This window comes from Mytilus trossulus, chromosome 12 (assembly GCF_036588685.1).
Source record: "Mytilus trossulus isolate FHL-02 chromosome 12, PNRI_Mtr1.1.1.hap1, whole genome shotgun sequence".
NCBI lineage: Eukaryota > Metazoa > Mollusca > Bivalvia > Mytilida > Mytilidae > Mytilus > Mytilus trossulus.
The window spans coordinates 24714445-24739298 of NC_086384.1; the positions used below are offsets into that span (position 1 = coordinate 24714445).

Here is a 24854-nt window from a genome sequence, read left to right on the forward strand (position 1 = left end):
TTTAAACATTTTGTTCTTTTTAACATTGTGTTCTAACATTTTAATATTATCTTCATTTAAATATTTAAACATTTGGTTCTTTTAAACATTGTGTTCTAATCAAAATTTTAACATTGTCTTTTTTTTTTATCATTCAACCATTTTGTTCTTTTTAACATTTAAACATTTTGTATTCTAACTGCATCAGCCATTAGCGTCAATTTTATTCATTGAAGTTGAAAGATTTTCAGATTCAGTTAAGTTCGATACAAATTCCCCAACTAATGAGCAGTCATTTAATCACAAATATCTGACAAATAGACAGGAAATCTTGCTAAAAATAAAATTTCCTTTTCCTTCCATTTATCAATGAGCTTGAATACTGATCAGAAATCTGTTAGCAGCAAATTGAAATTCATTTTAATTTCATCAGAATTCATTTTAAATGTAATCAAGATACAAGATCTATTTGAAATCTGACAGTTTTTCATAATTTCCACAAATCTGTAATTAAATCTATCAATTATAATGACAAGATTTTCATATTGAACCAACAATGAAGTGCGGAATAAATTTGAAGAAATCTTATATAATATTATTAAGTTTGAAGTTATATTTCATATTTTTTTTAAATGCTGTTTGAATTTTCATATTGACTGTTGTTACCATGACGCTTCATGACATCTTTCGAATTATTCTCATCAAATAAGTCATGTTAGTGCTGCATTGAAAGAATTCTCAGAGAAGTTAAAATTGTCAAGACTAATTAAATGAAAGAACTTAAATAGATCTGTGCAGTAGTGCATATAAAAATCCATACAGTCATGACCTTGTAAGAGAATGAAAATAAGGAATATGTCTTAGACAAAATTCAAACAAAAGAGTAGAAAGCAGCCAAAACCACTAAGCGGTGTGACCAACACAGGGCTTGAAGTCATAAAACTTTCGAGTCTGTTTTTTGTACTCATACTCTAAAATCGATCAATCAAAAAGCTGAATTTCATGTTTCAAGCATGTTTTTTGTGCTCCGAGCACAGAGCAAATTTTAAATGACTTCTCCCAGGGGCTTAGCTTCTGAGCTGAGTGAGCTGCCCTTAAACAACAATTTTTACTTACACAACGAAAGATCCTATTTTGAATTTTTGGTTTTGAAATTTATATTCCCTTTTTAACATGTACTTGTGCTCACTTTTGGTTTAAATTAACACAGTTTACACAGTATACATGATGGCCTTTTAGAGATAGTTACACATCTCAGGGCCTGTTTGCTAAATTGAATGAACGTCTAGGGTGAATCACCAACTTGATTGAGACCCAATAACTATCAGAGAACCTCACTCTGTGAGTCACCACCTGATTTAACCCTATTATAAGGGTAGTAATGGGGGGTACCTTCATGATGTATAATGGTAAAAATTCTTACCAAATGACGTTAACAGTAATTTTTAGTGCATGACAATAAAGTGTACAATTTCTTTTAAAGAATAAAAAAATCAGCTGAATTTGACAATTCACGCTATTTTTTTCCCAAAAATATTGGTAACAATAATTTTATGAGACCTCTGACGAATCAGGATAAGGTTGTTTTGAAGAATCATGGTAAAATTTTAACCAATTTGATGCTAACGGTGGCTGAAAATGACCGTTTGACGACTGACGGTTAAGGGCATTAACCACCCTCTATCATAAAGACCCTGATTTAATTCATCACAAATATGAACTTTACAGGACACAATTAAATAATTTGGATTTCCTATGGTTATGTAGATATAAGAAGATGTGGCATGCCAATGAGACAACAGTCTGTACCGGTAGTCACAATTTGTAATAGAAAACCATTAAAGGTCAAAGTACATGTATGTGATATAAAGTAATTACTCATACATTTTATTCAGTCTGAGAGTGAATAAAAGCTTGAATGGTTACACATATATTTAAATAATGGAAGCGATATTCTTTTTCACAAGACTATTATATTTACCTTGACAAAAATTACATTTTGTATTGAAGATTGTTAAAAAATTTGTAAACTGTAAAATAATCTTTTTAAACTTTTGTGTGATTGAATGAAAACAAATACTCTTTGATGAAATTATAGTATAATAACAGTCAACCTTACATTAAATGTCAAATGAAATTAAGTATTGTTAAATAAAAAGACTTTGATCTTTTCAATAGAAATAATACTTGTATTTTTTAACATTCGTACAGTAAATAAATTGATAAATGAATTAACTCTACAATGTATAAAAGGAACTTTCTCATTGTTGAAGGATGTACCGTTCCCTTATACCAATTGCAACCATCCAAATCATTTGAAATTTGGCAATTATACCACATCTCCTTATTAAATTGATTTTTTTTTTATTTCTTACATAATATCAGGATCCACAGAAAAGGAATATTCTCCATTAACACTTCATGATAAATTGCATGTAATATTATTCTCATCAGAATTTCCTTGCAAACAATCAAACCTATATAATAAAGCTTTAATTATTAATAACTCTGATGAATGGGGATTGCATGTCTATCTGACGATTCGGAATAAGTCAATAATTCTTTAGAGACCAGATAGAGGTTCCAAGACTTTTAATGAAGTCTTGTAGTGATGCTAGTACTTTAAACTGAATTTTGAATAAGGTAATAAAACTACCAGTCTTTTTTGATATTTTATAACTATCTTTTAATGATGTAACAATCAATATATAACATGGAAAGTAATGACTTCTTTGCATGTTTCTATAAGAAGAACTGTTTGAAAACAAAATATAGAGGCATTTAGTTACAGCATGAACTTAATATGGCCAATTTTTACAGTTATGTAACATGCAGTGTTACAAAAATAAGCAGATGTGAATAATTGCCAACAAGACATCACAGTTCACCAACACTGAATGCATAGCAGTTATAGCAACTATAAATGAGCCAAACCCCACACAGCCATGATTTTTTAATAAAAGTATAAAAGTATTTAATGTTACTAAGTAATTTTTGTGAGGGATAATACAGCACTTTTGCAAAATATAGAAAAAACACAAATGACTGTATATTGGATCTTACATTTATGAATACATCATTTTTCTTCAACAACTCAAGTAAGGGCTAAAGAGATCAATCTTACAAAAAAAATGTTTACACTTTAGCCATTAACCAGGGTTAATGTTGTATTAGCTAGGATACTACTATTTTGACTAACCAAGGTTAATGTTGTATTAGCTAGGATACTACTATTTTGACTAACCAAGGTTAATGTTGTATTAGCTAGGATACTACTATTTTGACTAACCAAGGTTAATGTTGTATTAGCTAGGATACTACTATTTTGACTAACCAAGGTTAATGTTGTAATAGCTAGGATACTACTATTTTGACTAACCAAGCCTTGAAGGCATAAAACTCTGCTGAGTGCTCTGAGCACAAAAATCATGCTCGAAACATGAAATCCAGCAATTTCATTGGTTAATTTTGGAGTCTAAGTACAATAATATGCTCGAAAGTTTTATGACCTTGAGGCCAGGTCTTGTCAAATAATCTCAAGGTCAAATAAAGTCTGGCCATGCCTATGACAGACCTTTAAGATTGGTCTGCATAAATATTTTCTCTTGATTTAAGATTAAATCAGTTCTGTTACTTTTTGTTGTCAATTTACTTACAATTTATACAGTATTGAACATTGTATGTCAACAGGTTTTAAATCTTATTCAAATTTCAAAACTCAATATATATGTTGCCATGCACAGCTTTAATTCACTTTCTGGTTTATTTGTAGTTGAAATTAAATGTGAATTCCCAAATTGCAATCAACTTATACACTGATTTCAAAATCATTCTCATCTCCAAAGAAAACTGCTAATTCAATTTTTTTACAAACATCATTGAAATATCTTTATTCCTTTTGCGGCAACCCTTCAAGATAAGTACATAAACCATGTGATAGCTATGATCTTATTAAAGCAATGATATTTAGAATGAGTGCACAGATTTAAGAGTAAAAGAAAACTTCAATAAGTCCATTGAATGAAGTCCATGTATGTTTTGTACTATGACAATTTCATTTTATTTTTTCACATTTCAGATTGCTGAAATAGGAAAATAATTTAATAACTGTACTTAAATAATGTTGAATATTATTGTTTCGAGACAATAGAATTTCATTTAAATCACAAATGTACTTTATAATTTAAATGCGCTTTTGCCTTTAGCAACTTACTGCAAATCTGGCAATATAAGACTATTAAATATTGATGTAATATTTCCTACCAACCAATAATTTGACAACTGTACATATTTTCTATGCACTGAGATTACAAAAGGCTTTTCACTACTGGATTGCTAGTTCAATTAAGTGCCAGCAGGTATTTTTTTCCCGCTCGATGCCTTTGACATTTCAGAATACCATCATGGAACTTTATCAAAGAAAACAATTAACACATCCAATTTTCAGATGTGAAGTGCTTACGATTTTCTAAGCCATATTTAGTCCTGAAGAATTGCTTGATGATGAAACTGAGCCTTTCATGATTAAATCCGATTTGCATTTTTTTACATTTTATGAGGTGGTTTATTGAAGATCTCTTTTCCAAATCGATTAAAGCTCTTCTTTGCCTTGTGTTGAGTTCTATTGTTGCTTTTTAAAGAATTCACAAGTAGACATTGAAGAAAGACCTACTTACAGCAGAATGAAAAGTTATCATAACATATATGCATTCAGTTTTATCACACAAGTTATTTATACAAGGAATCGAAGATCCTATTTATAAGCACTCGATTGATTGATTGTTGATATTTTATGCCACTTTCAGCTCCAGATCTCTTGGCTATATCAAGTCAGCCTGTTCTTATTGGTGGAGGAGTCAGAGTGACCAGAGAGAATCCTGATAATCAGTTTACTTTAAATAGCATACTTTTGCTTCTTCTGCAAGTAAGAATTTCCCTGAGGACCCAATCTTTATTTACAATAACATTTTTTGTTACTACTAAAACCAACAAATCATAATGACGAAAGCCTTACTTGACTAACTATCTACTAGATATAATGTCAAGTATTACATATGAACTAAGACAACAAATTTCAAAGTTGTATTTCAACACTATTTTTAGGGGTTTTTAATAATCCTTTTTAGAAAAAAAACATATTTTTTGGCTTCAAACATTGACCCTCACAGTGATTACTTCAGATTTACCATGAAAAAACATCAATATGCGTCTTGATTTTTCTCTCAAACTTAGTTCCCATAGAAACAAATTCCATTTGAATTATATAAAACCAAAAACAAATAAGTTCAATCATACATATTACTTTGTAAAACAGTTTTGGGAATACTCTATATAAAACTTCAGCACGATTTCTATTACTGTGAAGTACATCAAATCATTAAACATTGCATAACAATTAAACCATCAATTAAAACAGACAAATTCCCTTCAGATTTGATTTCGATTTTGTACTATTTGTAATTGCTATAAAAAGTGCACTAAATTAAAAAAACAATGCATTTGACACACTTCTAAAGAAGAATTTTTATGTTCACTGTTTCATCTTCATAGCACAAGCTATTTTCTTTGGCTTTCTTTCCTGTTTGTCTTAATAATTAGTCTACATACTAAGTATTTTTTGTACATAATTCAGGCAATTGGATTGTTTTACATATTATACTGTTATGTTAAGGCCTTTTGTAGGATTGCTGGATTGGTATTCAGAATGGGTCTTGCTCATATTTTATTCATTTGGTCTCTGATGGACAGTTGTCTCATTGGCAATCATATATATCATATAATACCACATCTCCTTATTTTATCAGGAGAGACACTGATACACAGACATACAGAAGTAAAACAGCATCCAGTGGGAGAAAAATCAATGACAACACATTACACATGCAAAAGTTGCAATGCAACCCTCAAAACATTATAATACATAATAAACATGAAATTTATTAAAATTTCAAGCACAAGAAAATATGCAAATTTCATCAGTAAAAAAAATTTCAAGTTGAAATAATAGCCTGTTATATGAAAGAAAAAAAAATAATTGTTAAGATATATTATTTATTCAAATGTTCTCTTATATCCTTGAGGCATCGTCCCCTGGTATCAACTGCATTCAAGTTACCTATGATGCTTCCTTGTTTGCTTTTGATACAGGTAGGAAAGAGACATTTACACACATTTTACATGCCTATGGCCCATAAGGTATCGCCCCCTGGTGTCAGCTGCCTTTAGGAAACCATAATGCTTTCCTATTTGCTGCTGACACAGGATGAGTCATGGACATGTTTAATTTCTACTTTCTTTTTGGCTAATTATTATATATTTAATTGATCCAACTTTTTGTGTGCTATACATATGTGGATATCTATTTTTCTTTTTTTCTTTTTGGGCTGCTTGTTTGTTATCTATATCAACCACACTTGCAATAAAATGCATTAGTATTAAAAAAAAAACATACTATAGATTCTTTATCTACGTATTCTTTAAGAACTTAAATAGTTCTCGTTTAACTTTTTTTTTTTTTATTATCTCATTGTTTGTATTGTATTATGAAAAAATTATTGATGTTGTAATGTTTATGCCCTTTGGGGCCCATAATTGGAAATAAAAATATCTTATCTTATCTTATCTGTTACATAATGTTCGGCAGGAGAGAAAAAATAAGGAACACATGTTCACAATTAAATCAATTTGGTTGGGTCAATTATTGTTATATACTGGTACATGAACATGTAGATAGAAAAGAACGTTTAATTTTTTTGGCCTGAGCTACACTCTCCCGTTGTCATATTCACCATGTTGTTACAGACAGTCTGCAGAGCTTCACAATAGCCTTGTCTAATTTACAGACAATCTGATATATCATAAATGTCATTGTTTATAAAACAAAAGACAATCATTAACTAATCTAATAATCCTCATAAATGATAACATGATCACACAGAAAAGTGATTATCCATAGCAAGTGTATATAATTTCAGCAATGATAAAATATTTATGCAGTCTTGGTGATAATCTTTATTAAACTATCCATTCCAATCATGACTAAAAATCGTGTGCTATCGAACATTAATGCATGTGTTTATTATTGCAAATCTGTCACGACTTACAAAATGCCAGAATAATTAAGCTATGGAAAATTCTATTAGTACATAAATGTTAAATAATTTTTGTTACTAAAAATCAAATGTAATCAACACCATGCCCACTTTCTGCATAAATATTAATTAAATATATAGTTATTGTGCATTTACAGTCGCCAAATGGAATTAAGATTATATAATTTTTGAATGAAATATTAACAATCATATCACATCTCCTTTAAGACATTATTCTTATATTGATTTCAGGGTTTGTTGCTAGTGCAGTATATATGCTAGAGAATGTGTACCTTAAGTTTGATTGTAGTATAGGGTTGTTTGCCCTTATATTTTATAGCTTTGTTGCTTGTGTGAAAGCTGTCTATTAACAATAACATTTCTGGAAGTTGCTTCAATTGCAATCAAACCACATCTCTTTATTCTAATATTGAGCATACCTGCTTATAGGCAGATCCAGGAGAGAGAGGGGGGGGGTGGCTGTGTCCCCCCCTTTCCTGGGTAAAATTTGGTTACTTATATAGGGAATCAATGAAGCATGACTGGAGCCCCCCCCCCCTTATGGAAAGTGCTGGTTCCGCCACTGCTGCCAACATTTCAAAATGCGCATTGGGATTTTACGTTCAAGATGGCTGTCATAGTCCTACAAAACCTTTAAAGTAGCATTCAAATTGATTTTAATGATGTTTATTAGCTTCTTCATGTTTTAACAATGCTATACCTATGGTTGAATTGATTGTTTTGCTTTAAATTATGGACAAAATTGCTCTTTCAAAATTTCCATTTGGGAGCCTTCATGGGGGAAATCCCCCAAAAAATAGTGACAGTTGGTAGGTATGATATTGATTTCAGGGTTTGTTCCTCCTGCTGTGTGTATGCTATGGAATGTGTCCCCATACTTGTAGTGTATAGCTGCATGCCCTGACATTTTACAGTTATGGTTTTGTTTTACTTGTGAGAGAGCTGTTTTCTAATACATGTAAGAACATTGCATTGGTTAATATTTGTTTCATTTGCAATTTTACATGTGTCCTTATTTTTAAATGGACAAATCCCTTTCTTTGCTTATAAACTAACACACTGTAAACATTAACATAAAAATACAAGCCTTAAAACATGTCATCTCATAATGGAAATTCTATGTTCATAATAATCAATTTAACTTTTAAATTGCTGTAGAATAGATATAAATAGGTTTCTTTTCTTTTTTTCAAATTTGAAATATATGATCTGTCATTGGGACATTGACAGAGAACCATCCATATGTACTGTGATACATTGACATTACAAGTTACAACCTTTGTGTATAGGACGATGACTAATTGTTTGGTTTAACATGTCACTGTTCTTAAATCTTTCATTCTCCTTCTTTCATTCAAATAAATGTCATTGACTGTCAGTTTCAACTTCTTCAGGCAAAATGAAATCTATTTGTTTATAATAAGATTCTCTTGTTATTTTACAAAACTTCTCAACGGTATTGTCAATGACTGTAAGGGGGTCTATATTCGGCATCCTTCAATTCTGTATTCTTTAATTTTAAGGTCAATTTTCTCTTATCTTTATATTTTTACAGTTCATCTCTTTTCTTTATACATTAGCATTAAATTATTCTTAATCTTTTGAGCCAATTTTACTCTATTCTTTAATTAATTATTATTTTTTTGCCTTTCTTCAGCACTTTTTACCTGTAACATCTTTTCTTTAAAGCCCCATCCATACACTTCAGTTAGGACATTTTCATCTCAGCAAGTGTTGTACTTGTACAATGTAGCCAGGAGGCAAATTGATTTTGACATAAATTGATGTCTTGTTGATATGATTAAATTCCAAGAAACATGTCCAAGTCACAAAGCAATGCAGGATCATACATTTTAAAGACACCATGGTGACCATGCAAGTTACAAATAACTACAACTTTAACTCTTTCATCCATACATGAGCTGTGATGTGATTTTCATTTATGTATTTATGTAAATATCTAAGTTTTCAAAAACTACCAAAAACAAACTATTTTATAACTGAAGAGTCAAAAGTTCAGAATAAACACAATTAACAGACCACTTTTGATTTCATGTGTTTCTGTCAAAAACTTTGGTCTTAGTGAACATCAGGTATCGCCACTTCCTCCCCATGTCAGGCAAGGGGTTCATGTTGTATTTATTATATTGCACAAATTATTCTGCAAATTTAAGATTTATATAAGTTTTATAATTGATGATCAGCATTACCATCATTAGGGAATTGTGATTAGGTACATCAAGAACATATACTGTAAACCAACTTATTTTCGCGAGCTATTTATTTTCGCGACTTTCGCGAGTAGAAAAATAACGCGAATATGTCAATCTTTGATCTTTTCTTAATAAACTTCATTGATAAGGAAATCAGATAATCGCGAAATTAAATAGCCGCGAAGTGGTCAAGAGAGGGTAAAACGCAAAATAAAGTATCCGCGAAAATAAGTTGGTTTACAGTATATATTAATATATTAATATATATTAATATATTAACAAGTCTAAATTGAAAACTACGTTCAAACCTATAAAGGCGTTGGATAAAAACCGCAATTTTTATACGTGTGCATGTAAAACAAATTTCGTTGTAGAAGGGTCTAAACTAATACAGCACAAACAACATTTTCCAAAAGACTAAAAAAGTGATAAAGTATATTTAAACAATAATAGATATACATGATATACTGTTCCCAGAGTATATAAAGCACAAACTTTATTTCTAGTTTGTCATGCATATAATGATAATCTCAAAGACATTTAATGAACTCGAAAGTACAGAGATACAGGCCTAGGGAACCTCTCTAAACGACTTCATAAAGCAACACATAAGTGACGAAATTCTCAGTTGAAGAACATACATGTACCTCAAAAATGGTATTTTTTTCATTGCCAAAAAGAAAGGTATCAAAGAGTACTAGTCTAGCCTAAGTCTCTGAAGTCTAAGGTTCATTGACTTAACTAAGTTGGAAGTTTTTAACCAAATAAGTTTTGGTACCATCCATTTATAGAAAAATTTCCAGGATAGGTGACATGTTGTTATACAAATGCAGTCATACCAAACATATGTAATCCTTTTAGTTCAGTGATTTACTAGTAGGCGTATGTAGTTACACGTATGATTATGTACGGATTCAATAAATGAAACAGTATTTTATAGAGGAAGAGCTTAAAACTTTTATCTGTGGTTGTCAGACAGGGAAGCCATTTATGGGATGTTTATCTGAATTAGTTACACATAATCAACAATATCCTCCTTCTTTATTTAACAGGTACAGAAGTATCAAAAAGTTATCAATCAAAATCTAATGGATATGATAATCTTTGTTTTCTAACAGAAAGTCATTTTTGTTAAATGTTTTTCCAGCACAGCAAGGTACAATTATTAAGTTGATCTTTTTAGGTTACACATTTAACACCATTCAAACCAATCTTTCTAACAGAGAAAGTAATTTTTGCAAAATGATTTTCCAGCGCAGCAAGGTACATTTATTAACTTTAACTTTTTAGGTTATAAACCATTCAAACTATGAATTGATAAATGTCAATGAAAAATCTGTACTTCTCTCCACAATTAGTTCATTATATTTCTTTAAATTCTCTTTTGAAATATACAAGACTTAGTGACAAATTAATGATTTACGACTTAATCATTTTACAAAATATGTCTGCATTCCTTTAACACAGGAACACCTGTTTGTCTTTGAATTTACAAATCAAGGTATTTACTTTCTGTTTTACCTGGATACTTGGTAGTCAATTTGTCTGTACATAACGTTTACAAATTTACAACTACATGTAAATCTAATCTTTTGTAAAATATTTCAAATCTACATGTAGGTGCAGTTCTTTTTTTTAATCTTAAGATGTTCAATCAATAAAGCCATAAATTGTAATTTGTACATGCATTTCTGCACTTGTTTACATTTTGTGTGCATAAAATCATTATGTTCAGACTGTGAGGCATATGTTTGATAATCTAATCCAGTAGATAAATGTTATCTATTATTACATGTAGTTAATCCCTGTGTAAATATTTACCAATAACATTTACCCTCGTCTATCTACAGCTCTTAATCCAAAAATTATGCAACACAGTACATTTCTACATATATATCAAACAGTTTATATTAGACTAAACCCAATTTAAGGTTTAATTCCCCATATTATCTTGATATTAATTTCATTGTTAATTTGAGTAATATTTCATAAATGAAAAAAATCTGTTTTATATGCATGGATATGGAAAAGGATCTGGAATAGCTCAAAATTCTGACCATATTAAATTGAAGTTATATTCTATACAGAGACTGCATAATCAATGAAGAAAAAGTCACTTGGCAAGATTTCAATGCATTTCTATCACTTGTGTTAAAGGCAAGAATGTGTCAATTAAAATACAAATAACACATCATTACTGTTCATTAAAAAATATTGTTGCATCCATTGTTTTGTCTGTCTGTTAAAGTGCCAGTTGTGTGATATGAAATTGAGGAACTATACATACATGTACCTACAGTGCTAAGCCCATTGAAATAGTAAACTGGTCCGTAGATATCTTTTCATTCTCATGTGATGGACTGGGAAACTATCAGGAGATTGGATAATTTAAGTCATGATCTTTTCTCTCTCTTCAACAGAAAGCTGGGACTCACAAGACCCTTAAACAGGAGATTAGTGTGCTCCCTTCAGTTCTAGAGGTTCACGTGGACATGTACATGTATGTGTGTCAGGGCCCAGGGGATCTGATTCCTTATTCAATTGTAATGTCAACATGGTCAAAGGATATTTTTCAATTTTCAAAGTATTTGCTTTAGGAAAAGATATATATAACTTACTTGCTCCACCCATTTCATCAGCATCAGTAGCCTGTAACGGCTGATCCAACTGAACTGAACTTTCATTTTCTAAAATCGTTCCACGGAACACAGGAACACCTCGCTTGTTCTTTATTCGAGATACAATTACAGGATCATGGATATTAGGTTCTGAAATAAAAAGATTATATATTTATTAAAGCAATCAAAATTAACATGAATGATTATAATATATACATGTACAGTGGACTGTAGCATTGCAGAAATACATGTATTAACTAAATTGCTTAAACTACTACTAATTTGCAAGAGGACATGATGTTTGTTAATAGGGGCATCATTCCATACACATTTTCTGTATCTATTCTTTTGGCCTACTGAAATTGTCATAAAATTACAAAATACCATACATGCCATACATTGGCAATTTGCATGTATTTAAGTAGAAAAGTTCAGTCCTAGTATTGGGTTCAGTTTCAAGACACTTGTTTTTATTTTTAGATATCAGCTGCAGTCTAACTCTTTGAATTGCCCTTCAGATTTTACTACATGTATCAGAACCTTTCTGTACTTTTCTTGATCTTTTATATATAACAATAGTTACTCATGTTACTTGAAGAGGACTCAATGATAACATACATTTGGTGTAAGTGCTTTTTTAGAGCACTTTTAAAATGCAACAGTGTTTGTACTACTTGTTCATTTGTTCTTATCTTACAATTAAGGCTAGATTCGTGTACAAGTCAAGTACAAAATAAGAATAAGAAGATTTGCAAATAATATGGTTACGGTTGTGTCAGCTGTGTTCATTTTTTTAAATAAAAACCTAGGAATATATATTATTTTATTCTAGTTACTGAGTACATGTTGATTGTGAATTAATTACTGATGACTATACATGTGAATTGTAATGCAAGTTTTGTGGTTATGATGGTTTAACAAAACTACATGTACAGAGAGTTACATAATACATTGTAGGTGGCTTTTGGTAAGAAAACATCTGCCTCTAACATTTCCTAACCAAAATGTCTTTATATTTTATTTATGACAATAATTTGGTGGTTTCATTTAAGTACCTATAGCTGTTAGCATGAGAGATATTATCTCTCATGCTAACAGGTACTTTTCCCGTTTGTGATATTTTTTCTATATATTATATGAATACCTTATTTAAAATTCAAACAAAAACCAGGTGCTCTGCAGGGCGCAGCTTTATACGACAGCAGATGTCGAACCCTGAACAATTTTGTCAAGTATGGACACAACATTCAAGCTTGATACAGCTCTGAATTTGGATTGCGATCAAATTTTTGATATTATGAGTTTCTGACATAAAACAAATGTCAAGATTTTACACAATATTGTGAAATTAAAGATTTCTTCTTCAAATTTTCCAAACATATGGAATATGAGAACTTTGGGGAAAAAATTACTACCACCCCCCTTTTTTTGCAATTAATCCAAAATCTGACATTCCATTATACATAATTTTAAAGAGGTATAGGTATAAAGGAGGTATATCTGAGCATACCCAACATTGTACAAATGTATGTTATATATTTTTGAATTACCTCCCTTCCACTGCTTGAAAATTGTCTTAATTGATATTGACCAGAATAAACTTGGGGCCCCCTTTTTATTGAATCTTCATGTAAAAATTTATAGAGATCCATTCACTAAAACTAATGTTATTGTCTGGAAACTTAATGTGTCTTTGGACGATTATGACAACGACATGATAGCATTTAATATTATACATGTAATATGCACACAAAAAATTGCGGTCATATATAAAATTGCTTATCAGTACCATACATTAATTGCAATTGTAAAAAGGTAAAAGTCTTGGGGACTGCCTGTAAACTAAAAATCTAAAGAAACAACACTATAAATGCATATTAACTACAAATTTCATCATGTTCATAGGCCGTAATTTACCCAGACAATATTCAATTGTATATAGCATTTTTAATAGTATGAAAAGATATATATCCTAATATTCTTAAAACCTAATTACCAGAAAATTTGCATTGTACTGCTTGAGTCAAATTTTAAACAGTCTAAAGTGCATCTGTTTAAAAAATCTGGTTATTTATATTATCCTAAAAATATGAACCCAAAGTCCTTGTTATAGTACAATAGAATATGAGATATAAATCTTTGACAGGGGGTGCCCACATAAATCATAACTACCAAAATATTAATACCTAACTCTTAATCAATCTTTAACTTGTAACATATTACCAACATTTGTATGAAACGTACACTTGACTTAAACACAAAAGACGTTAATTTTACAGGTGTACTCATTCAACAATACTGTGATCTAGCTTGGGGTAAAGGTGGTACTGTTGTCTGTCATATATCCTCTCAGCTATACTGATGTAAATATCTGATTAAGACATTTAAGAGACTGTATTGTACATGTACCTGCCTACATGTAATATACATTGGTACATTCTTAGTGGCCAAATGAGGCTGTGAAGGGGGTTATTTGTAATTTCAATGCAAGAACATTCATATTATAATTTTCATAATTAATGCATATGAGGACCTTCTTAGTGCTTCTGCTTTTGACGTTTGCTGACCACCATATTTTCTGACTATTAAGAATGTTTGATATAAATATTAGATCAAATTATAAGAGCGCTTCATTTAAATGCAATTTGTACATGTAAAATATATGCAAAAATGTTTACGCTAATGAACTGACAACTGGTGCAACAATAGTATCGTGCCAAAACTATAAATGTAAATGTATACTGTAGGAAGGAATTCAAAGAATTTCAACACTTCAACAAACCTGAATTTAGTTCATGAGAGGAAAGTTCAAACACAAAACAGAAACTGTCAAACATTGTAAACATTGACATGGAAACATGCTGTAATGACAGCAATAACTTCATCATGTTTATAACACATGATATAAATTAATTTAGACAATACCAATTACAAACATTATAAAGGGGAGATAATATAATTGTTTTAGCTGTTTTGTAATTTATTTCATAAATACAACATAATTGTGTTAGACTTTCTTTTAACATTATATTCATATACATGTAAACCCTGTGTCATTGTACTTTGCCTCTCTCTTAATTTACAATCAACCCTAAAACCAAAATCCATGTAGAATAAGAAATTACTAAATATATATAAAATACAGCACAGAAATTAAATTCTAAAGTAATGATGTTACCATGACCACATGATGACATTCAATATTGTGGACACTAAGACCAAACAACAAACAATCATTATCAAATAATACTGGATGGCTTCCCCTAATGAAATATCATAACAAAGTTATTCTGTTTACAAACAGCAAATGAACAGCAGCAATGTTTTTTTCATCAATACAAACAAAAATGTACAAATATTTCTTTCCACTTAGTGAGTTACCTCTTTAACAACTAATAATGGTAATGATATTAATTCTTTACTATTCAGCTGAAATAATGTAATTTTTCTCTGAAGCGAAATAAACCAATGGTCACATACAGACAGGATCAATACACAGTCCTAAACACTATATCCCCAAGATGACGTCCAATAATAACATACAAATTTAATCACAAATTCCTATAGAGCTATTATGATGGATTATTCAGGAGATTGAACTCAATTATGAGAACAGAGGGTAGGACACAATCTACCATTGAATATGTAAATGGAAGAGATTTATCTTGTAAAACAAAACAAAAATATATGGACTTGATTTATGGACGACCTGCAAAAATTATTTAATTTGTAAGCTTTTAGAATCTGGTCTTTTTTCTATTATACTGCTTAAATCTATAAATTGTAATAGTTTTTATGATTTATAGCCTATACGTATAGCCTCAATATTGCAAAGTAATTGATTTGTAAACATTGAAAGCATTTTATACATCTTGTACATTGTAATCTCTAACCTGATTTGGGACTAACAATAGCTAAAACTGATTCTTGAAAACTAAAATGCACATTATAGCAATGTACATGTTGTACATGTACAAAAATGTATCTTTCAGGGCCAAAGGTCAGCGCTCAAACTACAGTACAATGTACATGTATTTTAGAAGTGCTCAAATCAATTAACATTATAATCTGCTCTATCACAGCTACATGTACATGTATCAGCTACAGTATGTGTTATTTATACATGTACATTTGTATAATATCATCATTGTCATGTACCAAAAAAATGTATTTGATGCAGAAGGGTTCAAATGTTAATCAATGCAATGATCATGGACTATCATGAATATGCCTTGTAAGAAACATCTAAAAAAAATAATTTTATAAAACATTGGTGAGTGACAACCTAGTTATACTCAATACACCATCATGGGCATGTACAATAATCCCTGATAATGTTTTTCACAAACTCTTTCCTTTTTTTAAGATTAAAGTATTTTACCCATTGTCATACATTACTGTATATGTACATGTACAAATGTACACCACATTACTTATGCATGTGCCTGTCCCAAGTCAGGAGTCTGTAATTCATTGGTTGTCGTTTGTTTATGTGTTACATATTTGTTTTTCATTCATTTTTTTACATAAATAAGGCCGTTAGTTTTCTCGTTTGAATTGTTTTACATTGTCCTACATGTATCTGGGCCTTTTAAAGCTGATATGCGGTATGGGCTTTGCTCATTGTTGAAGGCCGTACGGTGACCTACATGTATAGTTGTTAACGTTTGTGTCATTTTGGTCTTTTGTGGATAGTTGTCACATTGACAATCATACCACATCTTCTTTTTTTTATGTACAAGTACTTATTTTTCGTACAAGAATTATTTAGAAACATTTTCTTTGAGTGGGATCTTGAGCATGTTGAGGGTTGTTTTGTTTAACAAATGTAGTTTTCATTTTGGTGGTCCATTCTTGTATGGGAAAATATTAAAAACTTATATATTTTTAAATGAAATAATGACCAAAAGAACAAGGTACACGTAGATAACATGTTTAATTTTTAATTGCTATGTGACCTGTAAATGAACTGAGTAAGAACCCTGTCAGTCCTTGTTTTTTTATTTTTAAAAGATGTAGGATAACGTTAACTACCACAAAAAGATGCTGATGATTTTTTTGGCCACTACCTGCATGTACATCTATATCGAACTTTGACTGTGTCATGCATGCCTGAAATAATGCCTTTCAGATCAATTATTATTCATTTTATAGACCAAAACTGGCAAAAGGAAAAAATTAAGGGGATATGATGTAATAAATTTTGTGTTTTAAAGATAAGAAACCAGCATGTGAGTCAAAATTACAGAATTTACAGTTACAATGTATTTTTAGGTGAGGGTTTTTTATTTTCATATTCTTATTTTTTTGGTTGGCTAATTATTATTTTATTGTGCTCTTCTCTTGTACAATTTCAATGTTAATATTGACTGAGACCCAATTAATATATATATAATATGCACCTGAATTATCTTTCACTTGGAGAAAATTATGTGCACAATGTCAATAAATACCAAATGTTGGTTTGTACCCTTTTTTATAATCTTTAGCCGGTCTTATTTGAAAATGCTTGAAATGATTATAATTAGTGAAAACATGGATTTTTCTTAAGAAAGCAAACTATTTTCTTAATTGATTAAAAATATATATATAAATACAAATATATAATCAAGCACCTGTTCGTGAAATACGAAGCTAAATTATATACTTACCAGACATACAAATAACGTATTCTGTTAAAAATAAACACAATAAATATAAATATGTCCTTCGTATCATTTTTAAGCCTTCATGTATTTAAAGTATTCCAATAAAACTATAAATTGTCACACAGATCGTCCTCAAGTTATGGTAAAATGGCTGGCTAGGTTTGTGTTTATGCTAATGCCTGACGTCATTTGTGTATTTCCGGTTATCGACCAGGTGAAAATTCTCCATGGAGTTTACCGTAAAAATTTCCTCTTTCGGTAGATCTTCAGGAACCAATTAAAATTGTGTGTCTTTTTTTAATAGTTTATAGAATGGAAGATATGACTGCAAAAAAAATTAACTGGAAGAAATTAATTGTGAAAAAATTATTGATTAAAAAATAATTTTGTATTTGAAAGCTATTTTTTTTCTCTGATTTTAGAAAAAAAACCAAATGTGTTGTAAAATGTATTGCATTAATTTGACATATATTTTTTTGTTTAATTTTACAGTTCATTAAGTATATATAAAATTGTGAACTTGTACCAATTATGCTATACAATGTCTATAATAATTCATTATTTGCAAAACAAACAAAAACCAATGTTGGTGATCATGAGCACTGAAAAACATAGACAAAACGTGACAAACATTAGAAAAAACTAGACAATAATAGAGTAAATGTTAAAACAATAATTGGCCTCCTTTTATAATCACGAATCTAGGAAACTTTTCTAAAACCCGTAAACCGGCTATAAAACCAAAAACATTTATATTCACTGTGTCTTACCACCCTTCTATCTTTATCATTACTTTTCAATAAATTTAAATATTGCATCATTAGTGGAAATAGAGCTTCAAGTGGGGAAGTTGATGAACAAAAACACATCTTACAGCTTGGCCCGGACATGCAAATATATGTAATTTGTGTATAAGAAACTTGTCATCTTCTTTCATTTAGGGGACCTGGGTGACACCAGAGACATATAAATACATTTAGTATACATGTCTCTGGTGTCACACACAGTTTCCTCTTCTTTTTTTTTGCAAGTCCCCATCTTCAAAGAGGAAACGAATCGGAAAACTTCCATAAAGGCTATTTTTTGTCTGATTAAATCAATATGTCATAAAAAAAAATCCTTCATGTGCTACATTTTGAGTTAAAAATTAGGTCGAAATTTTGTAAATTTGCTCAATGTCATTCTGATTTGTCGCCGTATTTTCTCTTTCGAAAAAAAGCAATATTTTTTGTTTCGTTTTAAAAGATAAACACACAAAATTGTTTTTTTGTTAAATAATTAGTAATTTCTGTATTTTATTAGTATCCTAAAAACTTATGCATTTTTTCTTCAGAAATTACGCATATTTACCAAAATTAATGGTCATTTATCAGAATTAAAAAAAAATGCACTATTTAACGTTACAGTTTTATAACATTTGGTTCACATAATCTCCCTACAAAATGAAACAAAATGTCGTTTTTAAAATTGGGGGTTCATGCACTCGTTTTCAAATGAAATCAGTTTGAATAATAAAAATCAGTCGAAAAAAAGCATCTTTTCTCGATATGTCATAGTTTGACGTCGCGAAAATAACATTTTACGTTAGCAACGTCATCACCTCCCCTGTAACTGTACGTATCGTATGCCCATAACCATGGCCAGTCTTTAAAACAATAACATGTAAGCATACAATTTCTATCTTTATCATTACTATTCAATAAATATAAATATTGCATGAGTAGTGAAAATAGAGCTTCAAGTGGGGAAGTTGAGGAACAAAAAAACCATCTTGTGACATCAGGAACCTTTTTAGATATACCTGTTATGGTCTCATTGTCGACTCCTTTACCACAGCGTTATTTAATTTTAGCTCATTGTTCCTATCATGATATTCTAAGCTGTTTTGCTTTTAAACAAAAGCCTGCTATTTTCATTTATTTATTTAAGGTTACATATACGTACGTGAATGGACGATTTTGCACACAATAAAACATATAGCACATACACATCAAAGTAAATATCTACATAACTTTTATCCTTTCTTATTTATAAGTATAGAAAATAAAATAGAAAGTTATAGTACAGATGCATAGAATACCCATAAATGTCTTTAAAAACAGTCACAAGATCTGACATATATAACTATTTCTCGAAATAATGTCTACGACTTTTATTTTAAAAACGAAATATATTTTACTGTTGAAATTGATATAAAATCTAGAGGGGTTCACCGAATCACCAGGCCCCGCATGTTATTGTCGTTCTACATGTCGAATAATCAAACCGAAAATGGCTTTTTCATTGCATAAGTCCGAAGCGCTTTTCTTGATTTACCGTCACTAGAAACAAATTTCTCAAAGCCGAAAATAGGAATTGATAATTGTCATCAGTGTGACGGGGTATAGATATGTAATCGCTTTTGATATTGAATCTTCTTATCGACAATAACAAACCTGCCGACGTTTGTTTGACTCTACGACATGTACGTATTACATCGTAGACAAGTCTGGTTAGACTGAAGACTTAGATGTGGCACTCTCTGCACGTTGAAGTTGCAACAACTCTTTGCGGGTCGGTAGAATTGCAGAACAAAATGTCCATCCATTTCACAGCATACGATATTTTATGCCCCACCTACGATAGTGTAGGGGCATTGTGTTTTCTGCGTCCTTCCGTTCGTTCGTCCGCCCGTCTGTTCGTCCGTCCGTTCGTCCCACTTCAGTTAAAGTTTTTGGTCAAGGTAGTTTTTGATGAATCTGGAGTCTGATCAACTTGAAACTTAGTACACATGTTCCTTATGATATGATCTTTCTTATTTTTAAACCAAGTTAGACTTTTGACCCAATTTTCATGGTCCACTGAACATAGAAATTAAAAGTGGGTGAGTTTCAGGTTCAAGTTTTTGGTCAAGGTAGTTTTCGATGAAGTTAAAGTCCAATCAACTTGAAACTTAGTACACGTGTTCCCTTTTGGTTGATCTTTTTACTTTGAAGGCCAAATTAACATGGAAAATGAAAACCCGAGTGGGACATCCGTGTACTTTGGACACATTCTTGTTCAACTGGCCTTCCGAATTTACCAGCTTTTATCTTGGTCAACCACTATTGCAGCACCTTCATATATTATATTAATGTTAAAAAAGCAATTCTTCCTGATCATGCATGAAAAATATGTCACTTAACGTTAAACACACAAGAATCATTCTTGTTTATGCTAATTGTTATATCGTATTTTATTTCTTAGTATGATTGAAATATTTGTCCCTGAACGTTAAGCGTCAACGACAAATATCTATTTATTAAAGTAAACAAAATATGAGAATATTGTGTAAATTTATTACAATAATTTATTATTTCATGTTGATTTTATGTTGTTGTTTTTTTTCTTTTTTTTTTTTTTCTTTTTTTTGTAAATATAAAAAAAGAAGATGTGGTATGGACATCAATGAGACAACTGTAGACGAAACACAAACTGGCGTAGAAGTTAATTACTATTGTCATAAATACATTTGTTTCCCAAACTATTGGGAACGCAATACTTATTATAAGATTTGAAACAATTCTAATGTATGGATTAACTTGTTTGTATTGAGTATAAAATGTCAGCAAATCCTCATTACAATAACAATCTCCATATTTATGTTGGCTTTGGTATAGAATCAAATTGTTATTCTGAAAAGAACAACGACCTTTACTTACTACATTGTATTATACTATAGCCTATATCGATCGGCCTTCCCAATTTATGAAGCTGTCAATAAATGTGTTTCAATTTGTCGTTATACCGCAATTTTATTTTCGAAGAGTCAAATTGAAAATTTGGTGCATATTCTAATAAAAAAAAACCCAGAATCTTCGAATACATTCTATTATTGGAGATTTTCTTAAAAGATTTTTATATGTAATTATTTTGGTAAATTGGTTCATTCTTCTATTTGTTGGTACATTTTTTTTTCGGTAGCTAGATTATTCATATTGTTTGTTAGCTTGGTTCTTTTAATTGTTTGCTAGCTTGATTCCTTTAATTGTTTGCTAGCTTGGTTCTTTTAATTGTTTACTACCTTGATTCTTTTGATGGTTTGCTAGCTTGGTTCTTTTAATTGTTTGCTAGCTTGATTCTTTTGATGGTTTGCTGGCTTGATTCGTTTAATTGTTTGCTACATGTACCTTGATTCTTTTAATTGTTTGTTAGCTTGATTCCTTTAATTGTTTGTTAGCTTGGTTCTTTTAATTGTTTGCTAGCTTGATTCCTTTAATTGTTTGCTAGCTTGGTTCTTTTAATTGTTTGCTAGCTTGATTCTTTTGATGGTTTGCTGGCTTGATTCTTTTAATTGTTTGCTACATGTACCTTGATTCTTTTAATTGTTTGCTAGCTTGATTGTTTTAATTGTTTGCTACATGTACCTTGATTGTTTTAATTGTTTCCTACATGTACCTTGATTGTTTTAATTGTTTCCTACATGTAGCTTGATTCTTTTAATTGTCTGTTAGCTTGATTCAAACAAAAATTGTTGTTTTCAGGAAAGGTGGAATTGTACGGCCTAATGAGACATGGGTCTATAACGGTCAAACAATGGATATTGTGGAACAATTTTGTTATTTAGGAGTATTAATAAGATATAATTGTAAATTTCTTAATACACAGAAACATTGTGCAGAACAAGGTAGAAAAGCTATGTTCAGTATGAAAATAACTACATCATCATTATGTTTAAATGTATTTACAATGCTTAGTCTTTTTGATACTTATGTTAGTAGCATATTAATGTATGGGTGTGAAATATGGGGAGTACACAAATCTCCTATGATAGAAAAGGTCCATTTGGACTACTGCAAAATGTTATTGGGGGTCAAAAGAACGACCTCAAATGTGATGGTCTATTATGAATTAGGTAGATTTCCACTGCAGTATGAGCGTAATTATCACCCAATCCTATACCTTTTAGCTTATAATATAAGAAATTTATTAGGTTTTTTAGCCTTCTTATATAACTAACAAATTAAGACCGTGGGACCATACGGTCTAACAAATGTCTTATAGAAGCAATAATAAGTGTCATAATCCGTACTTCCCCAGCATAACTGTAAGACGTTACCGCATCCGTTTTAACTTTTATATGGTTTTATGTTACATCTCAACACAAATCTAGTGACATTACAAATCCTAACAATTATAGAGGAATCACAGTGACCAGTGCCATTGGAAAAGTGTTTAATAGTGTTCTAAATAGTAGGTTTGATGATTTTTTATTGAAACATAAATTAATTCATGAATGTCAATTAGGTTTTACAAAAAAAGCTAGAACTTCAGATCACATGTTTATTATTAAATGTATTTTTGATAAATACTGTAATTCAAAGGATGGAAGAGTTTATGCCTGCTTTGTGGATTTTCAGAAAGCTTTTGACACAGTCATTCATATTGGTATTAAGTTGAAATTACTATCTGCGGGCGTGGGTACTTCATTTTATAATGTTATTAAACACATGTATGAATCAAGTAAATCTTGTGTTAAAATTCAATCCAGAGTAACAGATTTTTTCCAAATAAAACTTGGAGTTAAACAAGGGGACAATTTAAGTCCCAATCTATTTAAGTTATTTATAAATGACTTGCCAGAGTATTTAAAAGAAAGTGAAGACCCTGTAATACTTAATGAAAAACCAGTTAACTGCTTATTATATGCAGATGATTTGGTCCTTTTATCAACATCTGCTAAAGGATTGCAAACAAGACTAAACAACCTAGAAAAATATTGTAAAGATTGGTGTTTAAGTGTAAATCACACCAAAACAAAGGTTCTGATATTCAATAAAGCAGGCAGACACATTTGTGAAAAATTTACTTATGAAAATATGTTGATTGAGAGTGTAAATAATTATAAATATCTTGGTTTGCACTTTAGTGCATCAGGGTCATTTTCATATGCTCAAAATGAACTGTATAAAAAGTCCTTGAAGGCTTATTATAAATTGTACAAGAATTTATTATCACTTAATCCAAGCATAAATACCAGCTTACATGTATTTGATCATACCATAAAACCAATACTCCTATATGGGTCTGAAATATGGGGAACTTTTAATCCATTCTCAGCAAGATTCAGAAATGGAACTTTACCATTTGAAAAAATCTATTCCAGTTTAAAATGTGAGCGACTACATATAAAATTTTGTAAACTGGTTTTAGGTGTTCATAAAAAATCCATGAATTTTGGAATTTTATCCGAGCTAGGACGATTCCCACTATATTATGATGTGGTTAAATCCATGTTAAATTACTGGTATCGCTTGGAAAATCTTGATTCCCAATTTTCTCTTCTTAAAGATGCTTATGTAACATCACAGAATCTTTCTCACTCAAAAAAAACATCTTGGTATGGCTCTATGAAGTCAATTCTTGAAATGATCCCAGACATCAATCATCTATCTTCACCATTACCAAAAATTAATAGCTTCAAAGCTAATATGAAAAAAATATTAAAATCATATTTTATAGACTTGTGGAACACTGAATTGGTAAAGCATTCAGATGGTAAACTTAGAACTTATGTTACATTTAAATCAGTTTTTGGAAGAGAAAAATATCTTTCCATTATTGGGAATTTTGAACAGAGACGAAGCTTAACAAAGCTCAGAATTTCATCACACCACTTAAGAATTGAGTCTGGAAGGTATCAGGGTACTCTCCTAAATGACAGAACTTGTACTCGTTGTAACTCCGGAGATGTGGAGGATGAATATCATTTTTTTTTCCAATGTGTTAAATTTAATGATGACCGAAATCATCTATTTCAAGAGATAACTAAAAGTTGCCCCAACTTTTTAACTCTTAACGCAAGAGATAAACTGATATGGCTTATGAACACAGAAGATAAGTCTATTCTCACTGCTGCATGTAAATTTATTTCGAAAAATTGTTAATTATGTGGCCTTCTTGTCTGCTTCAGACACGAGGAGGACTGTGTAAATACCACAGCTCCTTGAGTACCGCCCCTTGGTGTCTGTTGCAGTAGGGAAACCTACACTATTCTCAATACCTGTTTACTGCAGTATATGTTATTTGCTGTGAATATACATAAACTTTTTTCATTTGTGTTTGTTTTTCTGCATCAGATACGAGGAGGATTGTTAGAGCTTTTAAGATCACAATCCTAGAGCATCGTCCCTTGGTGTCTGTTGCAGCTAAACAATCATTTATTTTATATTTTATATTTATACATTTTCAGCAAAATATTATAAAATCAAGTGAGAAAAAAAAAAAAAAAGTGGGGTTTGCCACATCTCTGGAGTAGCAACTCTC

The 24854-nt window shown here is 30.6% G+C and overlaps 1 protein-coding gene across 2 annotated transcripts in view; it reads right to left on the reverse strand.

Moving 5' to 3' along the window:
• The window catches only part of LOC134693447 (calsyntenin-1-like), a 51411-nt gene extending 33648 nt beyond the window's left edge, over positions 1-17763 (reverse strand). For both annotated transcript variants that reach the window (XM_063554275.1, XM_063554274.1), the window contains exons 1-2: positions 17574-17763; positions 11923-12072 (exon numbers count right to left, since the gene is read on the reverse strand). In XM_063554275.1, coding sequence (XP_063410345.1) covers positions 11923-12072; positions 17574-17640 — 217 coding nt within the window. In that variant the 5' untranslated portion in view covers positions 17641-17763. The remainder of the gene's footprint in view (positions 1-11922; positions 12073-17573) is intronic.
• Positions 17764-24854: the final 7091 nt, after the last annotated feature.